Source organism: Podarcis bocagei (genome assembly GCF_964188305.1).
Source record: "Podarcis bocagei genome assembly, chromosome: 6".
Classification (NCBI taxonomy): Eukaryota; Metazoa; Chordata; class Lepidosauria; order Squamata; family Lacertidae; genus Podarcis; species Podarcis bocagei.
The window spans coordinates 4,002,102-4,018,996 of record NC_138130.1 but is presented as its reverse complement, the minus strand read 5'-3'; the positions used below and the strand labels follow the sequence as shown (position 1 = coordinate 4,018,996).

Sequence of the window (16,895 nt, the reverse complement as noted above, 5' to 3'; positions counted from 1 at the left end):
GGGGTTACAAAGCACTGGCTGTAGAGCTCTGCCATCCACGAGAATCCGATGATTATCTGCACAAGCAAAAATAAGTCACTGTATGTCATTGTGATAAACTTGGTCCATGGAGTCTATATGGATTCAGCCCACTGGCCAGATCTAGTTCCCCACCTCTGTGGCAGACCAACAGATGGATTGCAGCCATACTAATCTCTTTCAGAATGCGGTGTGAGTGATTACTGCTTCCATTCAGCTATTCACTTCAAAGTTATAAATGCTAAGATGTACAAGCAGCACTTTACAAGACATAACACAAGTACTGGCCCATATAAAACTAATGCACTGATGTCACATAATCCATAAAGTCATCCCTGAATGGCACAGTAGTGCATCTGACTTCATCAAACCAGATGATTTCACCAATAACTGCTGCTTATCATTTGTGATTATCGCTATTAAGACTTCTGAAAAGACAGACAATCCTATTTTAATTATCTTAAGGCTTTTCCACAAATTGTGTGAGTTACAGCACATGGATAGAAGAAGCCAGACCAAATGGCTTAACTGGAAAGAAACAGGCAGTTTTCTGGAGTTGTGAGGTAAAGAAGTCTGCTCCTAATATATACAGTGTGTGCATGCATGCATGCATGTGTGAGAAAAATGAATCCTGTCTCCAGCAGCATTGGGGGGAAGTGGGCCTCCCTCTCCCACCAAGGCTACTGGATGACATCAGGATCAAGAAAAGAGACTGGCTACTGTTTACCCAATATTTTTGACTTCATGGAATATTTGACTTTAATCAAATATAGGTGGTGTGTTGACCAGCCAGCAGATCAGCATCCCAAACGAACACACATTTTTATGTCAACCGTGCCTAGTAAGTAGAAGTAGGTTTTTATTCTTCAAAAATCATATATACCCTTCTGTCACTTTGTATGGTTTGCACCCATGGCACTAGTTTCATTGCAGTCAAATCAACAGAAAACAGGTTTTTAGAACTGTTTCAAAGTCACTTTTCAGTGCTACTATGGAAACTACTTGTAAATGAAGGCAAGATTCACATTTCACTGCTAATACAGGAAGTACATTTAAATCAAAGAGTTTTATTAGTTTGTGCTAAAAGCCTTTTCCCCACCCACCTCTAAACTGACGTGTAGCACTTGTTAAGAACCTTCAAGAACAGCATGTAAACAGCAGTACAGGCCCCTATAACAGCTCACTACTTATTCAATAATAAGGTTGCTAACCCAATTTGAGTTCATGGAGAGTGATTTTCGCGTGTGCATGTGTGTGTACGATTCAAAACACAACACAAAGGTTGGGCACTGTGTTCCTGGTAACCAGCACACAGCAACTGCATATGAACTGTTTTCTAATGTTTTACTTTCTTCCTATTACAAATAGGAGCCTTACAGATGATCATCTTACCACACATAATCTTCACCTTGTGGGTAGCAAAATTCTCCTTACCCCTCTCTAGTGTAGCACAGATGGTCCAGATACCCTGATAAGAGAAGTCACTCTCAGATTGGTCACCTCTGTGGGATGGACACAGAAGCACTTATCCTCATATACACAGAGTACAGCTTTGCTCATGTGGACAAGGATATGTTCCCTTACCTAGAGCATTCATGCCAATTCACTGTCTTATTTTACTGGTGGTTGCCAACATAAGCTAAAACTAAAGTGTGTGAATTTGGAAAGAGACTTCAGATATGCAGTAGTATTACTTAATGTTCAGATTTCTGTAATGACTAAAAGGCTGACAGAAAAATAACTAACTTCCAAATGTTTGGTGTATTTGTTCTAAGGCACAGGCAGCTCATCAGGCCTAGCCAGTGCCTCCTGTGAAGTTTGTGTGCAACCTAAAATATGCTTGAGACTCCTCTGCAATGCACAAGAGCGCCTTGGCAGGCATGTTGAAGTGAAGTGTTCTCTGAAGATGAAAAGTTTCAAAATTGCTGACTGATGCAAGAGGTACTTGCTTGAAAAGATGTGCTCCATTAATGAAGCACTGTCACTTGAAAGTACCTCATTATTTCTGTTGGGCTACTGTAGGGTTAAGAGTACTCTTAGACAGCAACCATAAACAGCTATATTATAACCAGATGCTTAAGTTCTACTTCCAGAAATAAAGCCAAATGCTAGAGATTACTGAGAAGCACACGGACGTATGAGAGTAAGAAGAAAAACTAGTACTGATAATGAAATTAGATGCTGACAAGTGCATAATCATTTGTAACCAATGTATTCCTGAAATCTGAGAAAAACATAACACTTTAGGTTTAAGTTATCTTGTGTTTATTTTACATTTCTACAGAACAGACTTAATTTAGCCTGAAGTCTCTGAACAATGCATGCTTTTCAAATTTATTTTAAATGTTGCAAAAGAAAAAGTTTATTGTTGTGATGGCATTTAATTTTGGGCTCTTTTTTTTGCAAACATATACCTTTATTTTGTGATCACTGCTACATTTAGCACAACAGTGGATTGCATATATAAGGGTACATATCTATAGCCAAGTTCAACGTTCAAACAATACTTGAGCGATGGAAAGTGCAAGCTTCTTCATCTACATTTTCTATTGAAAGACCTGTATGTCTGCTTGAAAAGAACTCATTCAAAATCTCACATTTATTGCTTTAGGAAATATACAGAATTCATATAGCCCTTTCTTTTACTTTTAATATAACTGAAATGCATTTATTACAGTAACATTCCTTCCCTGTATTCCTTATCAGATACTTTAGTATTAGTCAATGTATGCTATTTTTCTTCTGCCAGGACTCAAACAATATTGTGAAGAGCTTAAGAGTTGGAAGCATATCAGGATCGAACCTTTAAAAGACTATCCATTTTTGTTTATTTTCAACAAAATGGAAATTACTCAATTCCATGGTAAGGAAGCAAAAATTAAAAAATGCCATTTCTAAGTACACCTCCAGCTGCAGGATCCAGACAAAACAAGGGACAGCTCTCCTACTGGCCACTGTTTGGAGATTAGGCTGGATGCCTTCTGCAACCAGAGAATCATTCACATGCACTCTCCAAATCGACCAAAACCTAAGGGTGCATTATTTATGTTGCTTTGATGTCAATTTAAGTGTGTGTATTATGAGTATCTTCATTCTGTAAAATTTGAGGAAAGACAATTAAAAAAGGCCACCACGGGGTGTGGGTGGGTGTGGCACACACACCTGTCCTTCAACAGACTGCCTCCAACGCACTGAGCCTCTTCCTCTCTCTTTTCTCTGTCCTTGTATTGCAGCAGCTGCTGCTGTTTCAGGCCTGCCTACCAGTTTTCCTCCTGATGCTATAGACTGTGCATGACCATAGTATCATAATGAAGCACGCTGGCTGGAACTGGTAAGTCTGCAGCCACCACAAGCACCAAAAGCACAGTGATGTCCCTCAGATCAGGCAACAGGCTGACCAAGCCCATAATCAGACGAACACTGAACTAGCATAACTCATCTTTAGCAATGCATCCATACAAATGAGAGCTTTGGGTGGGTTCTCTTATTTCATCCTGAAATGACCCAAATTCTTTGCTGCATATCCACAGAACATCTGAAAACTAAACAGATTCTGAATGATGAGTGTACTGGGTCTCTAGGCCAGGAAACAGGTATGACAAAAGTTGGGCTTTGCAGTGGCTGCCACAATATGGCCTGCAGCGTTCTTTGCTGCCTCCAACTGAGGCTCTGAATGTTGCACAGGACCAAGATGCTAGAAACCATGAGATGCATAATGCTCCTGGGTCCTATCTCGAGATCCTGCAGAGATGTGTGACAGCACTGATGGCTTCTAAACCTATTTCAATGTCGTCTGGAAATCTGGGAGTCGTGCAAGAAGAACTGCATGGGGACCCACAACAGGGACTGTGACAGTACATGATGCATTTCAGACTGGGCTGGATGCCAGAGAACCTGAGAGCTAATCTGATGGGACAGAAAAGAGCAGGAGACTCTAGACATCACTTGACTGTCCCCATCCTGAATTACAGAACAAACCTCTTTGCTAGAAGAAACTAGTACTAAGAGAATGCAGAAGCTTGTATGGAAAGAAAAACAAGGTCCTCCACTTTACATAATATGTTTGCAGCTATATGAAAGAGAATAAAATGTGAGGAATTATCAGCAGCATGAAAAAATGTAGCACGAGTTCTGGTAATTACTACTTGAACTGCTATGTTAAAGTCATAAAATTTATAAAAAACCATAATGGATTTTTAATTTTTCTACTGGGTTGTCAAAAAAACTCAGAAAGAGAGCACAGAAAGGACTGAAAATGTAAAAGCCAATTCAAGCGTTCACTCTTCTGTGTACCATTAACAGGATAGTTATAAAGTGTCATCATAGCCAATTATACAGACAGTCCTAGTAAAATGGAGTTCAAAGCAGTGGGTGGTAACCAATGCTGTACTCATGCAAGGATGCTTCTATAGGATCGGGAGTGGGGAGCAGTGTGAATGGGAAATTGAGAATTAATTGAGTGGGAGGCAGTTTGGGCTTCACTGGATACAACCCAATTGTTCTTGAATAAACGTGCACTAAACAAAAAGGTTTTTTAAACTCTAGCTTTACCTAAATAGAGCTTTCCATGAACATGTTGTATAAGACCTTTTAGAATGTCATATTTTATGAAGCACTTTAGGTCTTTATGGTTATTGTACCTATCTAATATACTTAAGTAGCATTTGTCAAAATAATGAGCACAATGAAAACAATGGTGGAAGCAGCTCTAATTTTACCTGACATACAGATAGATTAAAAAACCCTTTGGAATTTAAGACTTATGAATTCATCATCTCCTAAACTAAAGCAGAACCCTATGGAAGCTGTCCGTCAGAACCCTTAATTTGACAGAGCAAATTTAAAAAGCATCCTGTTAATTTTTCATATAAATATTATTTTGCTAGTGACTCGAGAATATTGCCCGAACAATTTACATTTTATTACATGAGTGTAAGACCGCATGCAGATTCTTTAAGGCATTGTTATGGATGGATATGTAATAAAGAAGGTCTTAAACCAGTTCTAGAATTCTCTTCTTCAGGCTTTTACTTCAAACTCTCTGCACGATTACCAGTCATCTGTTTATGGCTTCATTGTTCGTATGAACTATGCACTTTATCTCTTTGTATACAATTTATTATCACGTACCCAGGTGTCAGCTTGAATGGGTCTGATGTTGCTTAGTAACACCTCTTCATAGTTTCCATAATCACAGAACTTAACAACTGCAGTTGTCCCAGAGGAATGAAGAGCTTCAATTTCTGCTCGATAAAACTGGAAAAGACATTTAAAACAGAAGTTCACATATTTTAGTTGCAAAAGCAACAATATGTTCACAAACCATGTAATAAAAACCAATCTGTAATAGGATTAGGAAAAATGTATAAGAAACAGCTGATAGTAACTTTTTCCATTTTCTTTTAAAACATTCCTAGTGAAAGATTTAAATCTGCAATTTAATCAACAAATACTTTAGCTGATTAAATGATAGGGGAGAATTTAATCAGTGAGGTGTGAATTGGCAAACTGCATTACATACTAGAGAATAATAATTAAAAATTAAAAGATGACAAATAACCCTAAAAATGAATGGTTGATTTTATCAGTTGTAAATCAGTTCCATATCCTTGATTCTTAAAAAGGCATCTGCAGTTCAAGTTTAAAGGTTTTACTAAATATGCAAATATAATCTATTGTTTAAAAATTAAAATATCCTTAAATTGCTTAAGTGCCTTACATTTTATACAGTTTGTACAGAGGGAAAAACAAGGCTGCACATCTGTCTCTTTATGATCACTTATTCAGAGAAAACTCACTCTTAAGGAGTCCCACTTTCTGTTTCACACCTATTACCCAGGATTACTTCAAGCCTACTGCTTTTAAGGAAATATCCTCTGAACACCCATTACTACAGATATGACAAAAAAATTCTTAGTTCCACACAACCCAATGGAGTGCCACCAAGGACAGGAAGCCAGGATAGAAAAACTTTACAAACCCAGGCAGCAAACTATTCACTTTTCTTATTTATTAAAACAGAAGCAATAGAATTTGACTTGATTTGAGCAGGGCATACCTTGTTATCTTCCCAGTAAAGGGCGAAACATTCATCCCCTGGTTGCCAGCTTTTCCCATATTCTCTTGAAGTAGATGGTTCCACCATTTTTTCTGGTTTGATGGGTCCAGATCTCTTTTTGGGCCCAGTATCATAGTACATTTTTACATCAAATGCTGGGGCCATGTTGGGCGCAGGCAGTTTAATAGGTCCAACTCTCCTTCCTTTCTGAAAATGCTCCACATCGCCATTTGGTACAGAACTAAAACGATCAGTTCTAACAGGGTTTTGATAATCTATGTTCATACCAAAGTGCTGCTCATTTTTTAAGCCAGCTAAAGTTTCATTGGTCAGCATTAGTGTTTTCCTATCATAGAAATTGTCAGGGTGGTGAATCTGGGTTTCCCTACTTCCCTGTTTCTGATTATTGTTGTCAGATGCATCTTGAGCAGCAGAATTCTCTTTCATTTCCATGGGTGATGCCACTTTCCCTTGTCGGCTTTGCACTGGGATGTCCCGCTTAAAATGGAAGTCACCAGGGTGAACAGCTGTGGGATAGGCAGTATCTTTTCGAGCATAAAGTCTATCACACCGATTTCTCTCTTCAGTCCATTGTTCAGGGCCCAAAGAATTTTGTCTTTCGGAAGCTCTGGTTCTCACTGATACGCTCCCCTCCATGGCGTGCCTCAAATTTTGACTGTCTCGCTGAAAGCGAGGTGGCTTCTCGTTCCTTGGCTGCCTGGTGTCGTTTCGAGGAGCATGCCTTGGCTGACTGTATACTTTCAGGCCATTCTGCTCAGCATTCATTGCTCTGTGCTGCCCCTGGTGCTGCAGTGACATCTGTAACTTTGGTTCTACAAAAGAAAAACAACAGTTATTAGTGACACAGCTAGTCAGCATCAAACAATTTTAATTCCTAAAGACAGTTTAGATATTTGACAACCGATATGTAATTGATCATCTGGTGTATAAATAATACATGGAGTCTAAGGTCACATTGTCACTCTCAACCTATATTTATTTTAGTTATATCCTGCCTCTCAGCAAAGATTCTAGGATGCCAAAATTACACATAAAAGTCAAGAATTCACATGAAATTAAAAAGGGAGTTAAAAATAATAAAATCACAACATAATAAAACTTCATAGAACATTCTCATAGAACTATTCTATAAGGTGCAATCAAGAAGCATGTCAATAATCTATGTTAGCAAGACACATGGGAAAGTGTTCATATGGCATTAACCTGAATGGCGTTTTCACAAGCTACAGGAGTTAAACACTGGGGGATGAGCCACCTAAAGATAAGCACTTTGAAGCTCTTGATTTCGAAGCTGTTAATAGAGCAAACTATGGCTACCGCTAATCAGCAACTGCTACCAAACCATGCTTTGAAGGGTTCGTGGTTTGGGATGTTTCTTATTTTGCAAGTAACCATAGTCCGCTCAACTCAAATGTCTGGCAAATCGTGTAAGGGAGAATGAAAACAATGCCTCAGAGGAAAGTATTTCATGGAATGACCACAACCTCTAAACCACGGAATGGCTGTAACTTCTTAACTCCATCAAGGAGAAAGGAAAGGGGCACAAGCCCAAAGGTAGTTTAAATCCAGGGGGCTGAGGGGTGAAATGACCAGGAAAGAGACTATAAACAATTCACAGGCTTCATCTTGTGCAGGTCTAGCTTAAATAGCAAGCAAAGCAAACCCAATCTTTATTGTTGAGCAGAGAGTATAAAAGCAGAAGTCATAAACGTTTGCTTCTTTGTTGTGTCCAACACTTGCTTTAAATGAAAAGAATTCATATATTGGTGCACCTGGTAAGATAAAAAGGTAAAGGGACCCCTGACCGTTAGGCCCAGTCGCAGACAACTCTGGGGTTGCAGCGCTCATCTCGCTGTACTGGCCGAGGGAGCCGGCGTACAGCTTCCAGGTCATGACTAAGCCGCTTCTGGCGAGCCAGAGCAGCACATGGAAACGCCGTTTACTTTCCGCTGGAGTGGTACCTATTTATCTACTTGCACTTTGACGTGCTTTTGAACTGCTAGGTTGGCAGGAGCAGGGACCGAGCAACGGGAGCTCACCCCGTCACGGGGATTCAAACTGCTGACCTTCCGATCGGCAAGCCCTAGGCTCTGTGGTTTAGACACACAAACACTATGTTAAATCCAAATATAAATCTGAAGGTGCATGCTTTGCTTTGAATAATATTAGATTCCCCCCCCCCCTTCTCAAATCAATTGTTTATATTGCTTAATTAATTCTGTCTGAAATTTGTGCTGGAATTCTTGAGTGTACAAGGTATCTAATTTGGTTGATCTCCCTAGCAAATTTTACTAATTCAGGCTGAGCACAGACGAAAAATATTCATTAGAACTGTTGCAGTCAGAGTCCACCTTGAGACAGGTAAGTCAGTGGACTGGTGTAATTTTGCTACCCTGTCACTTCAGACTATTTGTATCTGACAGTAATTTTGGACTTTGAAAGCCACAATCCATTAAAAAAGCATTGATTTTATTAACCATCACAGCAGATGTTTCCAACCCAATGAATTTCTGTAGCTTTCTGCAAAGGGAAAGAGGTTAGTCTGGCATGATTATTTCAAGGTCACAGATTTATGGGAACCTAAGTGAATAAAATGATTGACTGACAACTTAAAAGGGAAATGCTTGTCATCTTAAAACTACCTAGTATAAGACAAAAGCTTTCCTGTCTTGCAATTAAGGCAAAGACTGAGCCATTTTCCAAGCTATTTTCCCCAATTTCATTTTACCATAATAGCCGAAGAGATGTCTAGCTGTGTGACAAAACAGCATGTCCTGCTCTTAAGTGTCAAATTAGGTTTGTTACTACTGTCCAGCAAAAGCATATACGCCATTTGAGAGTTTGGGCTAACGGCTCACTGGAGAAGGAATAATACAAGAGGAAATGGTGGGGTGGGGTTGGAGTTCCTGTCAGTTTCCTTTATGCTACGAAAATGAACTGCTGATAAGCTTCTAGGAGTGTTGGACCTGAGGCGAGCCCCATAATTGTGCAGCAATCCCCAAGTTCTTAGCTTAAAGCAGAGATGGGGAACTCATAACCATCATCCTGGGTCACTAGTCATGCTGGCTGGGACAGAGGGAGTTGGAGTCCCACATCATCTGGAGGGCCACAAGGTCCCACCATCCCTGGATTAAAGTTCTCTGCAAAATTTCCTGGAGAAGACAATTCTGTTTTTGCACCAGGTCAGTGTTGTTGCTGCTTATTAAATTTGTACACTGTCCTTCATTTACAGATCTCAGGCTGGTTCACATGTGTTGAAACCATTTGGAACTAAGCTTCCCATTTTTGGACGGGGGTGGGCGGGGGGGGGGAGTGTGTATCTGAAGGAGGGAAAAGCTGAGTTTCCCCATTAGCAAGATTTCCATCTAGCTATACAAGACATCGAGAAGGATGTCAGGTATTGCCAAAGGACATTCAACAACAAATCACAGAAACTGGGAGTAACAAAACTCAAGCATAGCTCGGAGCTTCATAAATTGTGTTTTACACAACAAGAAGCTTATTTCCAGGAAGGGTGCCTCAAGTAGCTGCTGAAACAACTATCTCTTTGTAAAATTTGAAAGTGGTTCCATAACAAGTAAAATCTCCTTTTACGTGTAGTCTAAATACTTCAAAATACTCCAAGTTAAACTACTTTTAAAAGGAAATCTTTCATTAAATAAAATGCTAAAGAATACTGAAAGCTTCTTCACATGCAAATAATGCAGTTCTTTTAAAAAATAATTTCTAGATGGTGCACAGGTTCTCCTCCCCCTTTAAAGTGTTTGAAACTGTAACTTCAGACACCTTTCCTTAATTTTTGCAACAATGGATTCAAAATGACTGGAAGAGATCAACAATATAGTGCATAAGATGCTCGGAATAGAACTTGTGCTGTTGTTTTTTAACTTAAAGGAAGAAATAGCTCTTAGCCCCTTGGTCTTCCAATTGCACACTACATACCAAACTTCCTCTGTTCATCCCACTATCTGGAACTATGCAACTATCACATATTAGAGTATAATTTGTAATGCAAAATATCACACCTGTTACACCAGTAACATCCCTCACAGTAGCTTCAGGGTAATGCCACGTTTACTGTTTCACTTCATACAAAATAGTTGGGGAGCCAACATATGAACCACATGAACTGACCTGGACCCTGCAATCCTCATCTGAGGCCCTTCGTCCTGTGACTCCTCCTCAAGAGGCCCAGAGAGTGTCAACATGAGAACGGGCCTTTTCTGCAGTGGCTCCCACTTGTGGAACACTCTCTGCAAGGAGGCTCACCTTCATTACATATCTTTAGGCACCAGGCAAAACTGTTTCTCTATAACTAGACTTTTGGCTGGTTAACATTCTTTAGTCTTTTAAACCGAGGGCGGAATACTTGTTTCTTACTATGGTATGTATTTTTGTGTTTTTATGTTGTAAACCACCCTGTGATTTTTGGACGAAGGGTGGTATAGAAATTTAAGAAATAATAATATACAGACATTTCAGAACAACTTCAAGCTGCATATTCTTACACTGGAAAATCTCAATATTATCTGACAGCATTAAAGAAAAATCGAAAACACAAAGCGAAGGAACACAACAACATGAGCATTACAGCAAGTCTCCCTACTTGTAATTCCCAGCAACCGGAATTCAGATGCATATTGCCTCCGACAGTGCAGACAGAACATAGCCAATGCGGTTTGTAGCCATTTTTAACAAGGGAAAAATATACTACATCAATTTGTCTTACCCTTTTTTAAAAAAACAAAACCATTCTAGTTGGAGGCCATTACTACTTCTGTGGGAGGCTGGCTGGAGAGGGTATTAGGCTTTAGACCTCAACCAAAACCATCATAGAGTAACAGACATTCTGGCACCACAGAATCAAATGAGTCCAAGTGTTCTGGTATATCCTATGAGCTGAGTCCCTTTGGGCTGCCAGTAGAGTATAAAGTACTCCAGAAGAATATCCCAGAGCCTCCTAGCCCTGAACTTTGAGCCTCTACAGTAAAGCTGGAGCAAGTCCAGTCTAAAATAAAGGAAGAGCTATTGGCTAAGCAAGTTTGGGTAGACTGTACAATGCAACTGTGGTGAAGTCTGAGCTACAACAAACACAGGCGAACCATACACAACCTGGCCAGAAAGAAGTCTCCAAGATGGCCAATATGCGTTTTCTAATTAGATCTTGGTTAATATTCTGGGCATGAGTGGGAAAGACAAGGCAGCATACCAAAGGTCCCACCAGGACTGGTCTTGGAGAAAAAAACATTCCAGTCTTTTCACTAGATGATCCAAGTATAAGCCAATTCATGGATAACCCATTTGCTGGGATTAAAATGTTATCTGTTCAACCAGTTGTTTTTAAGGTTTCCCTCTTTGCTGCCTTGATGGATTACACCAGAGGTTCCCAAACTTATTTGGCCTACTGCCCCCTTTTCAGAAAAAAAAATACTCAGCGCCCCCCTGGAAATCCACCGTCCTTAAGTGAACAAAGAGAAATATGCAGTGACAAATTTGCATCGTTTATGTATCTATATTTCTACCTCCGTCCTACACCACAGCACAGAAAAATGTTGTAAATAAGACACCTTGAAACTCGAAATTACAAAATTATTTATTAAAATCAACCATAGTAACATTTGCATTACACACACAAAATGAAGATAACAAAGGATAATATTAAAATAAAAATTACAAATAACATTAAAAATAGTCCTAATGAGAAGGATGAACCTAGTGCACTGCCTTCAATTTATTAATGTTCAGCTCTATGAGGTGAACTAGGCCCCAGGATTAAAAACCCATGGGCCGTACCAGAGTGAAGCCGGCTGGCTCAGTCCGATCCGCCCCAGTGGTGGGGCTGGCGCCATTGCCCACCTGCCATTGGCCAAATAGGCAGGCAAGCTGCGATCTACTTCCCGAGCCTGGGTGAAGCTGAAAATGGCTCACCCAAGTCTGGGAAAAACCCTGGCCTCCAGCATGACCGCTGGAGCCAGGGGAGGTGGTGTCGCTTCCAGTGCCAACGTAGGCTGCAGACCTCACTTCAGACCCAAACCTGGACATTTCATATAAAATGCAAAAATCCGCCTGGATGGGTGTGCTGGCCCCCCCAAAAGAGGACACGTCCAAGAAAACTCAGACTTAAGAGGACAGCTATAAATGTTCAAGGTGATGCCTGCTCCACAATACTAGGTCTATACAGTACAGTGGTGCCTTGAGTTACAAACGCTTCAGGTTACAAACTCCGCTAACCTGGAAGAGTTACCTCAAGTTGAGAACTTTGCCCCAGGATGAGAACGGAAATCGTGTGCTGGCAGCAGCAAGAGGCCCCATTAGCGAAAGCACGCCTCTAGTTGAGAACAGTTTCAGGTTAAGAACCAACCTCCGGAATGAATTAAGTTCATAACTGGAGGTTCCACTGTACAATGGAATGGCCAGAGGTCAGGGTGGGAGGAGGATCACTCTGCAGGGGCCCTAATCACCTGAATCAACATGGTATATAGATTCTATTTGCTCCAGCACTTTCTCCTACCCCATCGATTATTACCCTAGATCAATCTTAGCCAATGGGGTGCCCTGTTTCGAACTAAAACGTCCATGAACCCCAGCCAGTGTGGCAATGGTCCGTATCCTGCTGTCAGGGAGAAGGATGCCAAGAGTCAGATTTCACTTACAGGGTGATTCAGAGTGAGACCAAGGCACGGTCCAAAGTTTGGTCAACAGGAATTCCAGTTAACAGTCTAAGATCATATACACACAGGCTCACAGCAAAGAGAGCAAATAAGTCAAGGAGATAAGAGTTCCAGCATCTTTCTATAAGGACTGAAGACTTATATGCAGGAGGTTTTCTAAGCCCCACCCTAGGCACAGCAGTTGGGACTTGTGAACTAGCCAAGGAGGTGGGTCTACTCATATGGATGATGGATCTACTCATGGTGTCGTGCAAGAAGCTGCAAACTCCCACCCTGTCTACATACCTTCTACTGCAAGAGTACCCATTTTAGACTCCAGGAAGTCAAACAATGTGCTTGGAGCCGATGGCCTGGCATTTCCTAGTTCTTCCTCATCTTCAGGTCGTATCCGGCCTCTGCCTTTCCCCTTCCCTAGAGATAAATCATATAACCTATTTAGTTATAATCAAATGAACTTAGCTTGAAAAATAAAGCAATTCAAAGTATTTTAAAGTTAGGCATACAGAGAAACCTTAAAGGAATGTAGTAACTTATCAACTGGATTAGCTTCCACCAATCTTGTGTTCCCCGACGTTGTTGGGAGAACAACTGCATCACCCCTAGCCAGCATGGCAAATGCTCTCCAACAACATCTGGGACACAAGGTTGGGGAAGGCTGAAATAGATGGCTGAAGACATTTTCCATATTTTTGTTGACAATATCTTACACCTACCATGTTAAGGTGTATTAAAGTAGGATATATATTTCAGAGAAAATCTTTGCACCCGGATGCAAGGTAAGTTTTTCATGCTCTGGCAAATTCCAAATACTGTAAGCAATTAGGGTTCTAATTCTACAGGGAGCTCCCACAATTCAGCATGGGTCCATTAGAAACATTCACCCTCCAAAGCAGAGAGAGGAGCTCGGTTGGGAACCAAGCTAGTTATCAAGCTCCTTTTCTCCCTCTCATCATGTGAGATGATCACCTGACTAGGGCATGCATGGCCATTAAAATGAACCCTTTACCTTATGTCCACTCAAACTTATTTATCTGAGACTTTTTTAAAAAATTAGGTATACAGCAGTCTGTAACAACACTATTCTTATTTGACCAAAACAGCAAGCTTAACTGCAAATATTACAGGAAGAATCCATGAGCTAAATAGGGTGGGATGGGGAGCCAGAATATAAAAGAAAGTGGAAGTAATAGCCAAAAACCTTCTGTAGTATCCACGTTTTGAGGCAGAATAAGACACAGAAGCTGGTAATTGAGCACATTCTACTTTTACCACATAGCAGTGATAGTAAAGAAAGTAAGGAAAGAATTGGTAAAATTAGATATGTTATTTACAAGATCCTGCCAAAGTTAAAAAGTATGCTGATCACAGTGATGGAGTGTTCATCTCCACTGTGGATAAGAATTAACTCCTCTCTTTCTGACCCCTCTTTCCCAGTCAGTGCCACTGTAAATAAGCATATGTGAAAAATAAACCAAGTGGAAGAAATTCCAAGAGGTTCTGTTTAAACTGCTTTTTGGCATAATTCTACTCAAAACCAATCTGGACTCTTTGATCATCATGAGGCCCCTCTTCATGTGCCTCCTCCACGAGAGGTCCAAAGGGTGGCAACACAAGAACAGGCCTTTTCCGCAGTGGCTCCATTTGTGGAATGTTCTCCCCAGGGAGGGCTGTTTGGCGACCTCAACAGATGTCTTTAGGTGCTGGGTGAAAGTGTTCCTCTAATCAGGCCTTGGGCTGATTAATTTTCTATGGCCCTTTAAAAGTGTTTTTGGCAGGGAGGGGGTGCTGCTCTGTTTTTGTTCTATTTATTCTGTGCTTTTATCCTGTATTTTTACCGTGTGAAGCTCCCTGAGATCTTAGGATGAAGCAGAGTATATAAATTTAATGAAGAAAAAGGAGAAGAAACTTTACCCCTAAGGTTCCTAGATACGTGCACCTCTGCACACCCTTTCCTAGTTTTCCTGCTCCTTTGCACCATTCCTCTGTATCACTCCCTTCTTCCAAATAACTTTTTCCTAGTTCCTTGTGCTACGTCATTTCCTGGGCTCATGTGCCCCCTTTGGCCTTGCTGTCTGCCATGTTCCTCTGAAGGATCTCATCAGCTCAACCCATGGTAGCCAAAGAACATTCTAACTCTCAAGACCTTGGTGGCATTAAGGCAGGTTAGACATTCGTTGAAAGAAGCTTTACAGCACCACAACTACAGAATCCCTTGGGGTGTTGTATTATAAATCCATTATGTACTGTGTTACAATAGCCTCATGCTGTACACATCAACAGCAATGTTAACTGGGAAGTAATTATAGTTGGTGGCTTCACAGAAAACCACCAGAAACCTTTGGTTGTAGTTCAGAAGTAAATTGTTCCTATTCAAATGCTTTTCTGTAAGAAGCAGCCTTTAAAGTTGTACCTCTAGGAGGTGGCCCTTGTACAGTCATTTGTTTATTGCTGTTCAGAAGGAAGTTCAATGAAGCTTCAAGGTTGTTGCTGTTATCCATAAGCGCTTGCCTTGCTGCTTCCTTACTGAAACCCATTTCTGTTATATGTTTCAGAGCCTTTTCATCAACCTGCAATAGAAGACATGAATAAATGTAAACCATGGATACAATGTACCCCATAAAACTGTTTACTTTTAAAGTGAATATTTATATTTAATTAAAACACAAATTAGTATTTCATGTACACACAAGACAAGACACACAAGACCACAAGACAAGTCTGTTTTGCTAAATTAAGAGTAATTTCTTACAAAGTCATAATTTCATACAAACCACAGACAAAGGGAATATCAAAATATGCCCTTTATTTATTGCCTTTGATTAAACGTCTTTCCTGAATTATCTCCAAGGAGGGCAGGAGCAGGTAGGGGATGCCACCACCTAATTGTGATCCCTATGCCGCCCACTAATTTGGAGCTCTTCCCATTCCACTGCAGTCCATGTGCCACATTTCAGGATATGCTCACCACTCAAGGGAGTCTTTTAAGGAGGTTCAGAAAACTGCAATGGATTGGAGTAGTCAGGAAAGCCTGGGATGAATACACTTCTATCCCCACATCATTCACTACAACCTGGTGTGTTCTGGGAATTGTGAACTGTTGCACTATGATGGAAACAGACCCGTCTTATGTGCAGCAATCACACTGCAAGTATCACAGCCCTCTCACTGTCAGGGCTGCACACAGATCCAGCAGCTACTACCTGCCTTGAATGAATTCCAAAGAAGGGCTGAGTGACCCAGTATCCATCTGGGTTCTTTCATTTGAAAGTGCTTTTCAACCAATTTCAAGAGGGATACACAAGCACAGGTAACCTCAAACATTTAAATTCCTCTTGAATAGCTAACCTCCACGACAAACTGCTTTTGAAAGCTCCTTCAGTTTCAGAAGCAGTTCACAGTATAGCACAGGGAACTGCTGTTCAATAAAGACACAAGGTACTAGCTTTGCACATGATACTAGCTTTGCATTTCTCTGGATCCTGGCCACAGCTTGCAAGAACAGTTCAACTTGCACACTGCTGCCACAATGACTTTTAAATAATTACTAGCAAGGCTGATGTCAAACTACAGATTTGGCAAAAGAACAACATTTTAAACCAGTTTTAGTGGGGGACAGGGGGCGGGCGGGTGTGGGGGACTCCCTGGTCCTGAATGGGGCAACTGTGCCCCTGAAGGACCAGGTGTGCAGCCTGGGGGTCATTTTGGACTCACAGCCATCCATGGAGGCGCAGGTCAATTCCGTGTCCAGGGTAGCTGTCTCCCAGCTCCATCTGGTATGCAGGCTGAGACCCTACCTGCCTGCAGACTGTCTCACCAGAGTGGCACATGCTCTGGTAATCTCCCACTTGGACTACTGCAATGCGCTCTACGTGGGGCTACCTTTGAAGGTGACCCAGAAACTACAACCAATCCAGAATGCGGCAGCTAGGCTGCTGACTGGGAGCAGCCGCCAAGACCATATAACACCAGTCTTGAAAGACCTACATTGGCTCCCAGTACGTTTCCAAACACAATTCAAAGTGTTGGTGCTGACCTTTAAAGCCCTAAATGGCCTCAGCCTAGTATACCTGAAGGAGCGTCTCCACCCCCATCGTTCAACCTGGACACTGAGGTCCAGCACCCAGGGT

At 41.1% G+C, this 16,895-nt stretch overlaps 1 protein-coding gene across 3 annotated transcripts in view; it reads right to left on the bottom strand.

The window, feature by feature from the left end:
• Positions 1–16,895, bottom strand: part of TDRD3 (tudor domain containing 3) — a 61,871-nt gene that overhangs the window by 16,287 nt on the left and 28,689 nt on the right. For all 3 annotated transcript variants that reach the window (XM_081198351.1, XM_081198349.1, XM_081198350.1), the window contains 4 exons: positions 15,179–15,335; positions 13,054–13,179; positions 6,077–6,909; positions 5,149–5,274 (listed from right to left, as the gene is read on the bottom strand). In XM_081198351.1, the coding sequence (XP_081054477.1) occupies positions 5,149–5,274; positions 6,077–6,909; positions 13,054–13,179; positions 15,179–15,335 (1,242 nt within the window). The remainder of the gene's footprint in view (positions 1–5,148; positions 5,275–6,076; positions 6,910–13,053; positions 13,180–15,178; positions 15,336–16,895) is intronic.